At 45.5% G+C, this 13,530-nt stretch overlaps 6 protein-coding genes across 6 annotated transcripts; 2 read left to right on the top strand and 4 right to left on the bottom strand.

The window, feature by feature from the left end:
• Positions 1 to 131: 131 nt before the first annotated feature.
• On the top strand, positions 132 to 2,691 carry BDV37DRAFT_289423 (uncharacterized protein; the record flags this gene model as incomplete). Its single annotated transcript, XM_032088461.1, has 3 exons — positions 132 to 606; positions 654 to 946; positions 1,000 to 2,691. The coding sequence occupies 3 exons, from the start codon at positions 132 to 134 to the stop codon at positions 2,689 to 2,691; spliced, it is 2,460 nt and encodes an 819-aa protein (XP_031934746.1).
• A 1,305-nt stretch (positions 2,692 to 3,996) lies between these two features.
• Positions 3,997 to 5,392, bottom strand: BDV37DRAFT_276930 (ferric reductase family protein; the record flags this gene model as incomplete). The annotated part of the gene is made up of 3 exons (XM_032085656.1): positions 3,997 to 4,185; positions 4,226 to 5,017; positions 5,123 to 5,392. The coding sequence occupies 3 exons, from the start codon at positions 5,390 to 5,392 to the stop codon at positions 3,997 to 3,999; spliced, it is 1,251 nt and encodes a 416-aa protein (XP_031934745.1).
• Positions 5,393 to 8,137: 2,745 nt separating this feature from the next.
• BDV37DRAFT_265623 (uncharacterized protein) lies at positions 8,138 to 8,685 on the top strand. Its single transcript, XM_032083811.1, has one exon. The coding sequence runs from the start codon at positions 8,165 to 8,167 to the stop codon at positions 8,423 to 8,425; it is 261 nt and encodes an 86-aa protein (XP_031934744.1). The 5' UTR covers positions 8,138 to 8,164; the 3' UTR covers positions 8,426 to 8,685.
• Positions 8,686 to 9,888: 1,203 nt separating this feature from the next.
• Positions 9,889 to 10,606, bottom strand: BDV37DRAFT_289421 (uncharacterized protein; the record flags this gene model as incomplete). Its single annotated transcript, XM_032088460.1, has 3 exons — positions 9,889 to 10,206; positions 10,262 to 10,467; positions 10,522 to 10,606. 3 exons carry the CDS (start codon positions 10,604 to 10,606, stop codon positions 9,889 to 9,891), a joined length of 609 nt encoding a protein of 202 aa, XP_031934743.1.
• Positions 10,607 to 10,857: 251 nt separating this feature from the next.
• Positions 10,858 to 11,607, bottom strand: BDV37DRAFT_265622 (uncharacterized protein). Its single transcript, XM_032083810.1, has 2 exons — positions 11,294 to 11,607; positions 10,858 to 11,242 (listed from the first exon to the last, which is right to left on the bottom strand). Exon 1 carries the CDS (start codon positions 11,484 to 11,486, stop codon positions 11,301 to 11,303), a length of 186 nt encoding a protein of 61 aa, XP_031934742.1. The 5' UTR covers positions 11,487 to 11,607; the 3' UTR covers positions 10,858 to 11,242; positions 11,294 to 11,300.
• A 5-nt stretch (positions 11,608 to 11,612) lies between these two features.
• BDV37DRAFT_291986 (uncharacterized protein) lies at positions 11,613 to 12,941 on the bottom strand. The gene is made up of 2 exons (XM_032089079.1): positions 12,413 to 12,941; positions 11,613 to 12,350 (listed from the first exon to the last, which is right to left on the bottom strand). The coding sequence occupies exons 1-2, from the start codon at positions 12,635 to 12,637 to the stop codon at positions 11,814 to 11,816; spliced, it is 762 nt and encodes a 253-aa protein (XP_031934741.1). The 5' UTR covers positions 12,638 to 12,941; the 3' UTR covers positions 11,613 to 11,813.
• Positions 12,942 to 13,530: the final 589 nt, after the last annotated feature.

Genomic DNA, 13,530 nt, shown 5'->3' with positions numbered 1-13,530 from the left:
AGACTAGGGAGTGGGAAAAGACTCGGGAGTGCAGACAGACTTGGGAATGCAGAGAGACTCGGGAGTGGGAAAAGACTTGGGAGTGGGAAGAGGCTTGTAAGTGCGAGCAGGCTTGCGGTTGCGGTACCAAAATGGGTCGCACCCTACTTATAGAACTGTCTGACGCCGGATCTTCCACGGACAACATGGAGTTGGTCAATAATACACTCGGCCATAGGGCAAATCTATTGGCCCAACAAAGATTGCAATGCTATCGTGGATGTGCAACGATAGAAATACGTCATCTGGGTTTTGAGAGTGAAGTTGTCCTCGGATCAAGGCCACTAGACCAAGGTAACATAAAGAGACTGCTAAATATTTTCCATCTTGAAGGATGTGCCAATCTGGAACCTGAGAACCGTGTGGCTGCTATTATCAGCGAGCAAACTCTGCAGAGCAGCCTTGTACATACAGGCATCACCCGCGAAGCCCTTTTTAATCGTATAAATCCGCCTAATTTGTTGTTCGCCGAGCCCATCCAACTACTATGCGTCTATGGAAAGCATCGGCTGAAGGCTGGGGAAGCCTTTGGAGAAGATCGGTGGTTGGTGGACCTATACCTACATGGTAAGTATCCTTAGGAGTTACAAGGGCTGCGTCGCTAAAGCCACCAGAAATCTCCACCGATGCATTGGCTCAGCTCCGCGAAGAATCTACAAATGCGCAGTGTTTCAAGGACGGAGAGATCTATCGCATTCTGCGGCAGTATCAGCTTTTGCATAATACTGCCCAGGAACAGAAGTGGTGGGCAAGATTCAAATCTGAGGAGCGTCGAAAGGACATTCGTCGACTGCAACGAAACAAGCTTCTCTGTGAGGGCTTTGATAGATTGCTGCCCTATATCGGTCTTTGGGATCCTTTGAGGACCTCCCAAGTGGAGAGAATTCTTTGGCTTCGGTGTCACGAAGTATAGCACCATTGGCAATACTTGTTGATAGGATGCTAACTTCTTTCAAATAGTCCATTTACAACTACCTCTGCCAGATCCATCGGACATGGTCCCTTCTCTTCTCAGAGGACACTGCGTACCTGGTGGACTCGACGTCCGTGCGGCTCGTGGAGGGCTTAATGCCATCGTATTCACTTGAAGACCGAAATCATCTCAGTGAGCTTATGCGCACGGAGAGAATATTCCCTCTCATAACCGGGGAAGGGGAAAGAGAGACTCTACAAAACAAATTGATTAAGATTTCGGGAAGAATACTGTCCATTAACACTCTCGTCCAAGATACTTTATATCTAGAACGGCCAGTAAAGGCATTTCGCAGTCTGCTTCCTCGGAAATTTAAGGGAACTGTAAGGCAGGCGCTGCTTGAACGCTGGAAGTTGGACAACTTGGACAGGGCAAGCGCAGTCCAGATGTCGGAGCATAGTTTTGAAGAAGCACCAACGTCTGTCAATCTGTTTTCACTTGGCATGACACAGCTTTGGTTATTCACTCTCAGACACTTTGTCAAACCGCACATCGATGCCAAATGTAACCAGTTGGCAACATCGTGGTCCACCGAAAGGCGCAGCCTTGGTAAAATGGCAATACTGGCTCGGCAGCTTGGGTTTTCGTCAACCGAGATTAATATGCTCCGGCGAGAAGACTTTGAGCGCGCCGATTCTGATCGAATTTTACGGGCTATCTGCACAGAGGATTTTTATCAGATTGACGAAGCCAAGCTTAAGGTGATGACGAATAGTTTAAAAGACTTTTGGCGCCACCTGTCACGTATGAAAGAAGTACAGTCGCAGATACCGGATTTCGCTACGGACAAGGTAGAGCAAATGTCACGTCGCAGAAGTAATTGTCCGCTATGGGATGAGCATCAGCGCGATCGCTCACATCTATTTATCGAGCATATATACAGCGCTGACCAGCCATGCGCACGATATCCGACTTCGTTTGCTGTTACAAGAGAGATATTTTTCTCCTTTTTTGGAAAGCATCCTCTCTACGACATTTTTGCGAAAGCGCCAGCGCCAGCGCCAGAACAAACCATACCAGCCTCCGACCCAGATGAGCAGCCTAGTAGCGAGAGTGAACAACCCCATGACCAAATTGCGGATGAGAGTCCAATCGAACTCCTCCCTCATCCACCAGGAACTCCAGATCGCCTCAGAGAGGAGCTTAATTCAAGGCAAACAGCTTCTCTGGTCCATGACATGGAGGGAGTGGAGCAGGATGTACCTCTGGCGGCAGGGTTTGAGGACATCATCTGCAAGGCTCCACTGGAAACTAGGGCAGACATCTGCGTGCATAGGAAAGTCGCAGAAATTCTCCAGATGTGGTATGCCTCGTGCAATACAAGCTTGGTCGTCCTCTTTCTTTTTGAATCCCGCAGGTACTACAAATTCCATGCCGAGGATGGGTTGGCCTTACGTTCCGTGCTCCAAGATCTCTCGAGAGAGCATTACTTTCTAATAATCAACGACTACGGGGTCGGGGCTCCGGATTTGAACAAAGTTTGTGAGGTCGCTTTGGCTGAACGCCTCGTCCTGGTTGGGAAAAAAGACAACCCAAGCCAAGGCATCCAAGACGAACAAGGACGGATTTCCGTGGATAAACTACGTGACTACGTTATAAAGTATGACGTACGTACTGGGAAGCGGAGAGCAGAGATCATTTCCGACAGGCCAGCAAAACGCCATGTTCCGAAGTCTTGAAAAGTCACCTTGTTTGAGGAAAGTATACCCGGGTCGAATAAAGAGTGAACATTGGGGACCTTAGACCTGTCCTGGATTTTATATTGTAGCAAAGCATTTTTTCGCATTTGCCATCATTCTGTCCGGTAGTTGTGCCTACTTGTTGCGACAAGCGCTTTAATTAAGCTGCATGTACAGAGTGTGTGTTATATTTCATCCGAAAACGATAGGTTGTATATGTAAAGGTGAAATTTTGGCTGGGAATGACTTGAAACGATTGATTTTACTCCAATATGCGCAAGGTGCTAACTATTTAACAATATTTTTCTATGATCCAGGTGTGCACAACAGGCCATTCTCCCTAATTGATAAAGCCATGTTTTTATTGGTAGATGAACGACAACCCCAAGTCTTGTATAAAAGGCAGGGACGGTATTGACCGAAATATTTGATGACTTTGAGGAGATTGAGGTTCTATAGCATTAGGTAGGTCTTGCCTGCTGAGAAATTCCCGTGGAGTTCGTTAGTTCTATTTGATTTTTGATGAGCTTAGAGGGCGTGTAGGCAAAGAATGATGAATGCTCTGCTTGTCACGGATAGAGGTTCAGACAATCAGGGAATGATAGTCAGGTGACTCTTTGTAAAGGACAACACAACACGATGGCTTCATGTTATCTCTTCCTTTTCTTTGTTTAGCTTAGTCTTTTGGTGATAGATTACCTATGCATCTATTGATTCAGCTGAGTCCCTCACACTGCTACCCAGTTTCTCATAGCTAACCACGCTTGAGGCGGAGAAAATAACATAATCCAACGATTTGGACCACTGATTTAAGAAACATTATAATATACACGTCACCTATCGTCCAATCCCGCATCCTGCCTGGGTCGATGTCCGTTGGTAATAATGCCGAGAACAGGCAAGACTTCTCAACTCCACATCTCAAAGTTCGTCGGTTTGGCACAACTGGTGACGTTTGACTACCGTCCCTGGTTACGATGCCTATTGTGACCCAATGATCTAGGCTGAAAACTAGTGCATCATTGTCTTGGCCTGTACCTAGTATTTAGTAGTCGTCCGGTCTAAGTCCAGAACAAAAGACCCGATGAAGTGTAATGCATAGGTATACACAATGGCTCGATACTTGCGGTTGTAGCTTAGTTTATGGCATAAGATATGACCACCAACTACTTCTTTGAGACCACGGCTGAAACTCGTGCTCAAATATATCTACACCGCATTTCATGTTCTCCATCACTAGGCGTGACATTTGATCCCGCACATGACGACGAGCAGATACTGGCAATGTGGTCAGCCCTGAATTCATTATATAGGTCGATCACGAAAGTTACCTGCTACGAGCATCCTGCCTCTCTGCTTTGCTAGCTCGGTTGACATTTCCTTCTCCCGTTTTGGCTCTCCGCCGTTTACTTCGATCAGGTCATGATACCCGAGGAGCTGCCGGTCTCCCTTTAGAGATGGATTTCGTGCATCGTAGATTGTGACGCTTAGTAACTATAACTGTCAGTTAAGGCCTTAGTCGGAATAAAACAACATGTCCTTCATCCTGCTTTACCAGTATTTGTAACCAGTTATGGACGGCCTCCCAGTCTTCTTCATGTTCTAACTGCCATACAAGAGAAATTCTTTGCGTCCGGAGTCGCGCCCGGCGATATTGCGTTAAAATTTCTTTGATGTACGGGAGCTGTGCGGCAATTCCTATACCAGTAGCTACCATGAAAATATGGCCGTAGTTTCCCATCTGGCCACAAGAGCCATAAGAACCGATAGACACAGGACCAAATGGCCCATCGAACCATGCAGTGTATTCTCTGTCTTGCTCAAGGCGACCTAGAACTTTCCTGGTAAAGCCAGAACGTGGTCGAAGAAGAAGAGAGACAGAAACTGCCTCCCCAGTGTCATTATCTTCCCACCAGCAAATGGTAAAAGGATGCGATTGAGCCAAATAGGATATTTCGATTGAAGGAGCGCTCAGTTCAACACGCTCTCCGGCTTGCACAGCCCAGGGCCGTGGAAGAGTTAACGTCAAACGAGCAATGTTTTCTCCAAAGGTATGTAGCGTTAGCTTTGTGCACTTCTTCCCAATAACCAGGTTTCGAAAGATTAGTCGAGCTATTTGTGCACTGAGTGACAGAATGAAGACTATGACACAGCCCCAGGAATATACCCAGGCATGACTGTCTCGCATAGTATGAGTGTGCCGCCAAATGGCATAAAGTGCCACTATTGCACATCCCTGATGTGTCCTTAAAAAAACCTCGTATACTCTTTTCCTGACTAATGGAAGTATGGCGAGAGAAAGGAACATGCCGCCTGTGGCGGTGGCCTTTTCTAAGCTTTTTTTCAATTTGTATTCAGAACAGGGATACTATACCAAGATGCCATAAAAATGCAAGGTATCCGAAGTTGAAATTTAGCTTGTCTTTGCGACAATCACGATATGAATGGCGGCTTCAAGAACAGTGACAAAGGCGGCAGTCCGGTGAAAGGCCCCATAGGTCTCAAGAGAAATGCTAAGAATACGTGCGCCGAACTCATACCCCCCAGAGATGAACAGAGGAATGAGGTTTATCAATGATAAGAGGGCTGCTCGTGACCCTGCTTCTCGCAGAGACTGGACGCCGATCAAATTGCAGACACCTGTCCCCACTAGATAGGCTAGTGTAAGTAGAAGATGCAGCGGTGATGGCAGCCGAAACATATTTCTGAATGGTGTTTGATGGACTAATTTAGCCAGAACATAGTATTGAAACCCCGAAAATATAGTGTATAAGCCATTAATACTGGTGTAGAGAGCCAGAATGCCGATTATGCCTCCAAGTGCAACGGCATAAATCATATCAACCGATTTTATGTAATGGTAAAATTCTGTAGTGGCCATGTTGTGACTCGCTATAATGCAGACAGTACGGCAGGAAAGCACTGATAGCCATAGGCATTATATATTATTTACGTGATGCCTTCATCGGGTCCAGGGTGACTAGCTAAGCCGCGACCCTCATAGGGGTCGCAGAGAAGTCTAACCTGTGCGGACCTCTTCGTTGTCGCGCGCATACATACGTTAACCACGTATGCTACAAGCTAGCGCTCTACCCTTACATCTGTCGGCTCGGTATCACAGTAGCTCGAAGTTTTGATTTTAGCATCGAGGCTATACGGTACTACCCCTCTCATCAGGGCTTAGTTTTTTCTATTCCATTCTAATAAACAACAATTGCAGTATACTAGGTTTAGTGGACTGCTTAGATACTATATGGTAACTAGTCAGTTATGACTTGGTGAATGTTGATCGGACAAAAAAAAGCCCATGCTATCTTCGACAGATCTACACACACTTCCATGATCTCAAGAAAGGGAAAGAAATAAATTCCATACTCTATATATCATATTATTGTACAGTAAAATAGTAGGTAGAGGTGTAAGAGCGGAGAACAGCGGCAGCTCTTACTCTAACAAATTTCACTTTAGCGTTCCATACATCAAATTTGAACCAGCAAATACCCCAACCCTCATTGTTATCAGTAACAGTTTTCTTTAAATTCCAATTCATGGCTCGGAAGACATTTCGTCAAGGTTCTATTTAAACAATCCCTTTGGATTCATGCTCGCCCTCGCCCCATTCCTTGTTGATGGTAGGTATTCGCAGGTTCCCAACCCTCAAATCGCAGCTAACTCGTTAACAATTGCTTAAAGGGTACTCCAATATCAATAAATATTCCACTCATGATTAGCCTGTGCTGGAAGCCATGTCTCCTCAAGACGAAGGTAGTGGCGTGTTTCTGCGTATTCGCGGGAGAATTGCTCGAGATCCTTAACAGATAGGCAGCATTTTCCTAATTCAAGCTGACGGAGAGAAGGCAGCTTGATTTGACAGAGGACATATAAAAGTCTGGAGCTATCAAGAAGTAACAGGTCTTCACCATTATTAAGAGCTTTTGTCATCTTCGGCAGTAGGATAGAGTGGCCTGAGATGGAAATTCTGGAATAGAATCCGGACACTTTGAACTTTCGGACAATAATCCCATTGCACCTCGCTGCTATCATAGCATCTATAGTTGTCTCCAAATATGCAGGGGAATAATCTCTTGAATCAAGGAATAGGCGACCTGCAAGCCAACGAAACGGCTTTTTGGTGCTATTAATGAAGAGCAACTCAATACCTTTCAAATGCAAGAAGCGAATGCACTGAATCAAAGCTACAGCATCTATACGTTTTGTTAGAATAGTTTGTTGTTCACGGGATAGTGCCGCAAAGTAAGAGTATATCGCACTGTATAGGACCCTTCTCCTACGGGTTACCCAAGAGAGAACTCTCTGGTCTCTATTTTACACGGATAGTGTGTAGACGCAGGAGCGAAAGTAATCCCATACTTTAACATCTGCTCCGAAGTCAGCATCGTACGTATACATTCAGTATAATTTGATAATAAACGAGGGTCTATGATTTCGGGGGCCTCATAACGAATTGTCCTCACATGCTGGGCAATGTGGGATTTGGACATTTCATGCAAGCGTTTGAAGCCAGCTATTGAGAAAGTAATTTTAATTGTCCGAAATAAATAGCGAGCACAATGAATTCGAATTCTCCAGGTAGACTGTAAAAGATTCCTTAAGCTTCAGTGAGTTTGGGCATAGTCTATAATTAAACACAATAGTTCAGTTGGCAATTCTGCGAGAGACATTGTCGGCAGTTCCTCGGGTTCCGCAAACAATACCATACTGAAATAAATTAAACCAATGTCACCAGGAAAACTCCTGGAAACGATCAAAGTACTAGAATTGTGGCTACTGCAGCAGCTATGGGGTTTTTTTATCCCATGGTGAAAATATGACAAGGACCAGCCTGTACTTTTCGGTGTCTCAGATGCCCAGACATTTCTCTGTTGTACCGACATAGGTTCTGCTATGTGGGTCCAGATTACCATCTGGGGCCACTCTCTCCGCCAGCATCAGTGTACTTCCTGTGGACCGAAATTGGCTCGCGAGAGCCTGAGAGTGTTTGGTGCGAATAGTTGGAGCCCACTCCGGCGCATAATATACAGTACTTAGTCATGCACGATTTCCCATATATTCACATGGATGGCATTTTTACCTATCAAACACAGAAAGCCAGCTTCTCAACTACAAAACAATGAACTCGAGTCAACAAGTCCTGCCGGAACTCTCTTTACTAGAAATATTCCGTTTCCAGTGCCCTAATGTCTACTTTATGAATACAACCGAAACAACACCCATTGTTGGTTTCCAACATGCGAGAGGCCTTATTGATAGCCGAGCGCCTGGGTTTATTCGAATCTTCCTGCCTTACTGGGAAAAACATGGTCCTTTCTCTACTACGCGCGGGGCATATGCATCTACAGGTAGTCCCTCGGATGAATGCGGCACTGTATTTCCACTAGCCCTTTTACATATGGCTCAAGAAGTTTATTCGCGTCTTTTTCAAATCATTCAATATCTTCAGGTTATCCGGCATATGCATCTCTTAAAGCTAGAGAAAAAGCGAGGCCAACGGATCTCCCAGAGACCACGTCAACGAGTTGATGGCCTTGCTATCAGCCTTACACTGGCCGAAATATACAAGGACTGGGACACAGTTGGAGAACAGTCACGGTCTGCGAGGAAACAACGCTTCCGAAAAGAAAACAGGCTGGCTAGAAGGTGGCTTTTGGTAACGGCTCGGCTCTCTTTTGGCGTTCTTCTAATCTGTTCTAAGCAGCTAGAACGAGAAATGTAAGTGTTACCCTACCAGCTTGACTGTTCGTTCATGAATTAACTTAGTCACTTACAGAAACAGCAACCAAATTAATGAAAGCCAGCTGATCGCTCTGGTTACGAATATTGCCCGTGATTTTCCGGAAACCGTTGAAATGTACCGGCATCTTAACCAGACAGCAATGTGCTTGTTAAATCAGCGGACGACATCACACACTACAGATGTCGATTGGGTCGTCAAACAGGTAGATGCGCACCTTGGAACCGGAGGCTCGACCGAGGAAATAACTTCGGTAGAAGTCCCAGTTTCCAGTTATGTCGGAGAGGAAAGTAATAACGAAATCTCACTTGACAATGTTATTAAACCCAATGAGTCACAACGGATGACTCACTAGGTTCCAATGTAGATAGCGGAATTTAAATAACTCAGAGCTTTATTTTATTAGAGATGGTGGTTACTGATCCTTATGTGTTCTGTTAAAGTCAGTAGCATATAAAAGGGAATTATGAGATAATGCTTATTCTTGAAAAGTGTTCCGGCCGACAAGCAGGAAACACTAATAACTGCCATTCACATAGACATATCATCTTCCTAGTAGGAGATCGGTTGCTCGGCCCAGGTTCAGCCTTATTATATATACCATCATATTTGTATCCTACAAAAGTTAACAGGGTGCAATACATGTAAACTGGACAGTCTTCTTGAGAATTTAGGCTTAATCAAGCATCACCCAGATGGCTAAACGTTCTCACCCACAATCACACTTACTCTGTTGAAAGTTGTCCATCATTCTCTGTGCCAAATATACGCGGACGAATAGGCGAGGCGCACTTTCAAGTCACACTGGAGAGTGCGCACAAACAGATATGTATCATGGCTCATGTATGTCTGAACAAGATCAAATTACGACCATTCTCACATACATTCTTTTTTTCTAGCCTAGTGACCATTAGGTATGATACTCCCCGCAGAAACACACCTACTTGACCAGCAACGGTCATGCCCATAACCTTGAACCACAACTCTCCTGCCCCTAGTTCTTTCGAGCGAATGGTTAGAACCCTGTGGGCACTCCCATTCTGTTCGCTTTTTGATGACTGTCCCATTGAGGCAATATAGCACCAAACACATTCGGACTGAATATGTCAAACACCAGCTGTTATATAGAAATTACGTCTTGTGATAATAGCATCAAGCCAGAAAAAGAGAGGTGAAGCAAACAAGTAACCCAGCATAACGTTTTTCAGTTATACCTTCATGTAATACATTAACAGGTCTTCGAAATTTCTTCGACTAGTCCTAGATATGGTTGAGTGTGTTGTATCGCTCACGGATAGCACACTGCAGGATATCTATACCGGCAGATCATCTGCTCATCGCCTTTTTAAGTGGCTTCATAGCAGCAGATTACTAGTCTCGTTAACGTGACTACCTGGGGCAAATTCCATTTATTCCCGGGAACTAAGTAATTATAATTTGCCATATCATTCAGACAAGAGTTCTGAGGCTTCAGACTCCACAGTTTGAGCAAATACGATCAATTGCCTCAGCGAATCGACGCATCTTGTGAAATTTGTTCGATAGTATGCTGCCACAGTCATCCAGTATTGAATATCCTGCTGATGGAGATGCATAGACTCTTGAATCATAGCTTTATGGGCCTGCACTTCGTCTTCTGCCTTGGCTCTCGCCAATTCTAGTCCTGCTCTATCCTTTTCGGCCAGGTGTAACCTTTCAAGGAGTTGAGCGTTTTCTCCTTTGATTTGCTGGTACTGTGCATCCAACACAGTGTTTGAGGGTCGCTAGTCCGCTATATATTAGAATTCAGAATGACATTTGGATGTGATCAATCTTCACCTGCATAATACCCTGATGCCGAACAGCATGGAAAGATTGGCCGACCTCTTGTGACAGCTGCATGTATGCTCCCACCGAGTGCTTGCTCAGGTGTTTATCAAACAGGGGCTCAAGTGAGGGATCATCAATCTTCCATATATATTGCAGCTCCTCGGTGGATTTTAGTCGTACCTCCGAGGGCTTCAGATGGATTCCAATTTTTTCGCCTACATTGCAGATGAGTAAGGGGGTTTTGGATTTAGGGTCAGGCATGGCCTTACGGATGTGTTGCGCAAGGTCTTTGCGACATTTTGACCTCCACGAGGCACGATTAAGATTCTTCAGCTGGGGGTTTTGATTTTCCATGTGAGCCACGTTCCGTCGAAATGTCTATGTGATCCAAATACCATCGCACTCTTTATATATGGGAAGGTCCCTGCGATCCTACTTGGGGTTGGCCTTAGTGCTCAAAATTCCCTCTCTAGTGGAGATTCCCTCGAAGAGCTAATGGTTAAACGTACGGTTATAACAGAGGAAACCGACTGGTCGAGGAACACTGAGTTCAAAATAAATATCATTGATTTCCAAGATACCGTACATAAAGGTAGTGCTACAACACGTACATGCCATCAAGATGTTGCAGGCAACCACGACACATATCTTACGCGCACGATTCCAGAGGCGCCCCCATCGCCCTGTGATATCTCCGTTCCTTGAAACCAAGACTATTATTAAACTGCGGCACTAAAATGGACCGCAGGATTGGAGAGCCTCGGGCTCGCGAGATTCTTAAATGCTGCGTTCATGATTGGGGTTAGCTTCATCCGATGGAAGCGACTTGCGTTTTTTTTGAATTTGTTCGCAGAGGGAACTCAGTAAATTGGACCTGAATTCATAGTACTGGAGCAAACATTTCAACTCTTCTTCATTGGCGTTCTTGGAGTTCTTTATTCTCTCCATGTCGGCGAAGGATAACCGCTGAAGTCTGGTGTATTCGCTCTCCTGAGAATGTCAATTAAGACCCCACTTTATTGGGCGAGGGTGCGGACTTACGAGCGCGTCATGGGATTGAGGCCAAAACTCCGTCTCCGACAGAATTATACACCACTATAGCGCGGGGATGATAGATTATAACGTACACATTCGCCCCGGAACGGGCAGCTAGCTCGTGTGCTTTGCTTAGCAAGGTACCCGTCCTCTTCCGGAACGTTGTTCGCTCATATCGCCCAGGATCAGGGCCTCCCATTGTTTTTGTTCCGAGATAAGTAAAAATGGATACGCCTCACTTGGTCAGAGAATATGTCATTGCAGAGTATAAGAGGAAGACGAGCAATTCAGCCTGACCGAAACCGAATGATTGAAGCCCCTTTATAAGACCAGCTTTATGATGTTACATTGTCACCTGATCCAGGCGTGGATGGACAGATTGTTTGATAAATTGAATCAGAACAAAATCGAAAACTAAGTATATAATGCAAATATCCAAAGTATCACGATACCAAAGAGCGTGGGGGCAGCAGCTTTACCATGATTACCGTAAATTCGTTTTACGCGGCTAGCATGACTAACAATTTCAGTTAGGTTCAATCTCATCCGTGGAACGAAGCTTTTTAGGGCGACTGTTTCGGGACCCCGCTGATGAGCGTTTCCGCCTCATCCCGTTACCCAGGATCTCCCGTCCATCACAACTTTCACATGGAGACAAGCCCGATCGGCCATGATCAAGACGGCCAAATGGTGCATAGAATTCCTGATCCTTGGCAAACGATGCCATGCTCCCCGGGAAACCGTTTATTCCCCATCTGCTTTTGGCATCTTTTTTGAGGTAAATGTTGACCACTTTTTCTAAATGGGCGACAAATAATGACACCTGTCGGCGGTATCGTCCACAAGCCAAACAGAGTTCATTTTGGCCTTTGAGTGAGCCGATCGTGTCGGAGTCGGTTATATAGTCCAGGCCTTGCGGGTAGAGGTGTCCCAACGCATCGACTACCTGCTTGGCAGGACCCTTGCACCGTATGGTCCCATAGCACCAGAATGGAGTCCCGGTCTCTTCGGGCAGACTTTCAAGGACAAAATATAATCGAGCTACGAGCAACGCTGTTGCTGCCTCCCGTGCCATCCTAGCGCTTCCGGCCGCACCGATCACGAGGTTCCGGTATTCATCATCACCTCGACTGTATCTATGCCGCTAGACATATCTCGGAGAGGAATATTGAGCCGAAGATAGTCTTCTTTGTAGGCATCCTCCACCTGTCCCATCATTTCCAACCACGTAGATTCAGTATCCATGGATGACATCCAGGCATCAAATCCACGCCGTAGAAAGCCATCGCGGAAGACATGCCGGAAATGTGGTGATCGGTCGGGATTCCTCTCCGTGACACCTGTTCCCATGGATACAAGCTTTGCTGGATGCTTTCGAGAGGGCCAAATTTGGCGACATAGTCGGCGCGCAATATCTGCAGCAAGGTTGTCTCGAAGTCCTCCGTCTTGGAAGGAACCAATTCCACGGATATCGACCGGGGGCAAGAAACTTCACACTGTCAGTTTTGGTTCTTTGAATCTACAATGGAAGGGTTAGTCTCACAAGGGGGCGGCTGCGATAGCCCTTGCACTTGATATGTCCTATATTAGCAATGCTCTAAAGCAACTATCGAACATACTTACGCCTCCCCCACACACGGCTCCAACTCTGTATGGAATTTCAGGAGGCCACCAAGTTGGCCGTCCCTCATTGTGCCGAAAATCTTTCAAAGAAGGCTGGAGATAGCTAATAACCCCTTTTGCTAATGCTAGACAAGTGCAATGCTGGAGATGATCTAGCGTAGTCATTAGATAGAGTCTAAATCTCTCGTCATCGCATGCATAAAACATGAGGTGGTTTCGTCTTTCTTGTGCAATTTTGCTGAAATCCGTATATGATTGGTTATATAAATTCAGGTTTGTTTCTTTTTCTTCACTCATTGTACGCGATCGTTCTGGGATCTCTGGCGCGGCAGTCTGGTCTCTGTGCGTTTCAGCTGCGATAGAAACGGATGCATCGCTACAGATAGAGAAAGTATCAGGAACTGCCCACATCTGTTAGTGACAAGCCGCAGCGGTGGTGTTATGCTTTCCTACCATCCTGTGAGCTATGATATGCACTTACGGCTCTGTATATCTCTTCCACTGTTTGAGCATAATTATCTGGAATGTTGCCCCATGTTTTCGAATGCTTCTGTATCAGTGTACATCGATGCATATCAGAGAAGATATGAACCAGAAGCGTGGATACAGCTATTCAAAAA

This window comes from Aspergillus pseudonomiae (assembly GCF_009193645.1).
Source record: "Aspergillus pseudonomiae strain CBS 119388 unplaced genomic scaffold BDV37scaffold_158, whole genome shotgun sequence".
Lineage (NCBI taxonomy): Eukaryota > Fungi > Ascomycota > Eurotiomycetes > Eurotiales > Aspergillaceae > Aspergillus > Aspergillus pseudonomiae.
This window is presented reverse-complemented; position numbering and strand designations above follow the sequence as displayed.

Coding starts and splice junctions, on each gene's coding strand:
- BDV37DRAFT_265622 (XM_032083810.1), bottom strand. CDS start 11,486: ATGGGAGGCCCTGATCCTGGGCGATATGAGCGAACAACGTTCCGGAAG.
- BDV37DRAFT_291986 (XM_032089079.1), bottom strand. CDS start 12,637: ATGGGAACAGGTGTCACGGAGAGGAATCCCGACCGATCACCACATTTC. Junction 12,351..12,412: donor GCGGCATAGATACAGTCGAG/GTGATGATGAAT, acceptor ATGGCACGGGAG/GCAGCAACAGCGTTGCTCGT.
- BDV37DRAFT_265623 (XM_032083811.1), top strand. CDS start 8,165: ATGCATCTCTTAAAGCTAGAGAAAAAGCGAGGCCAACGGATCTCCCAG.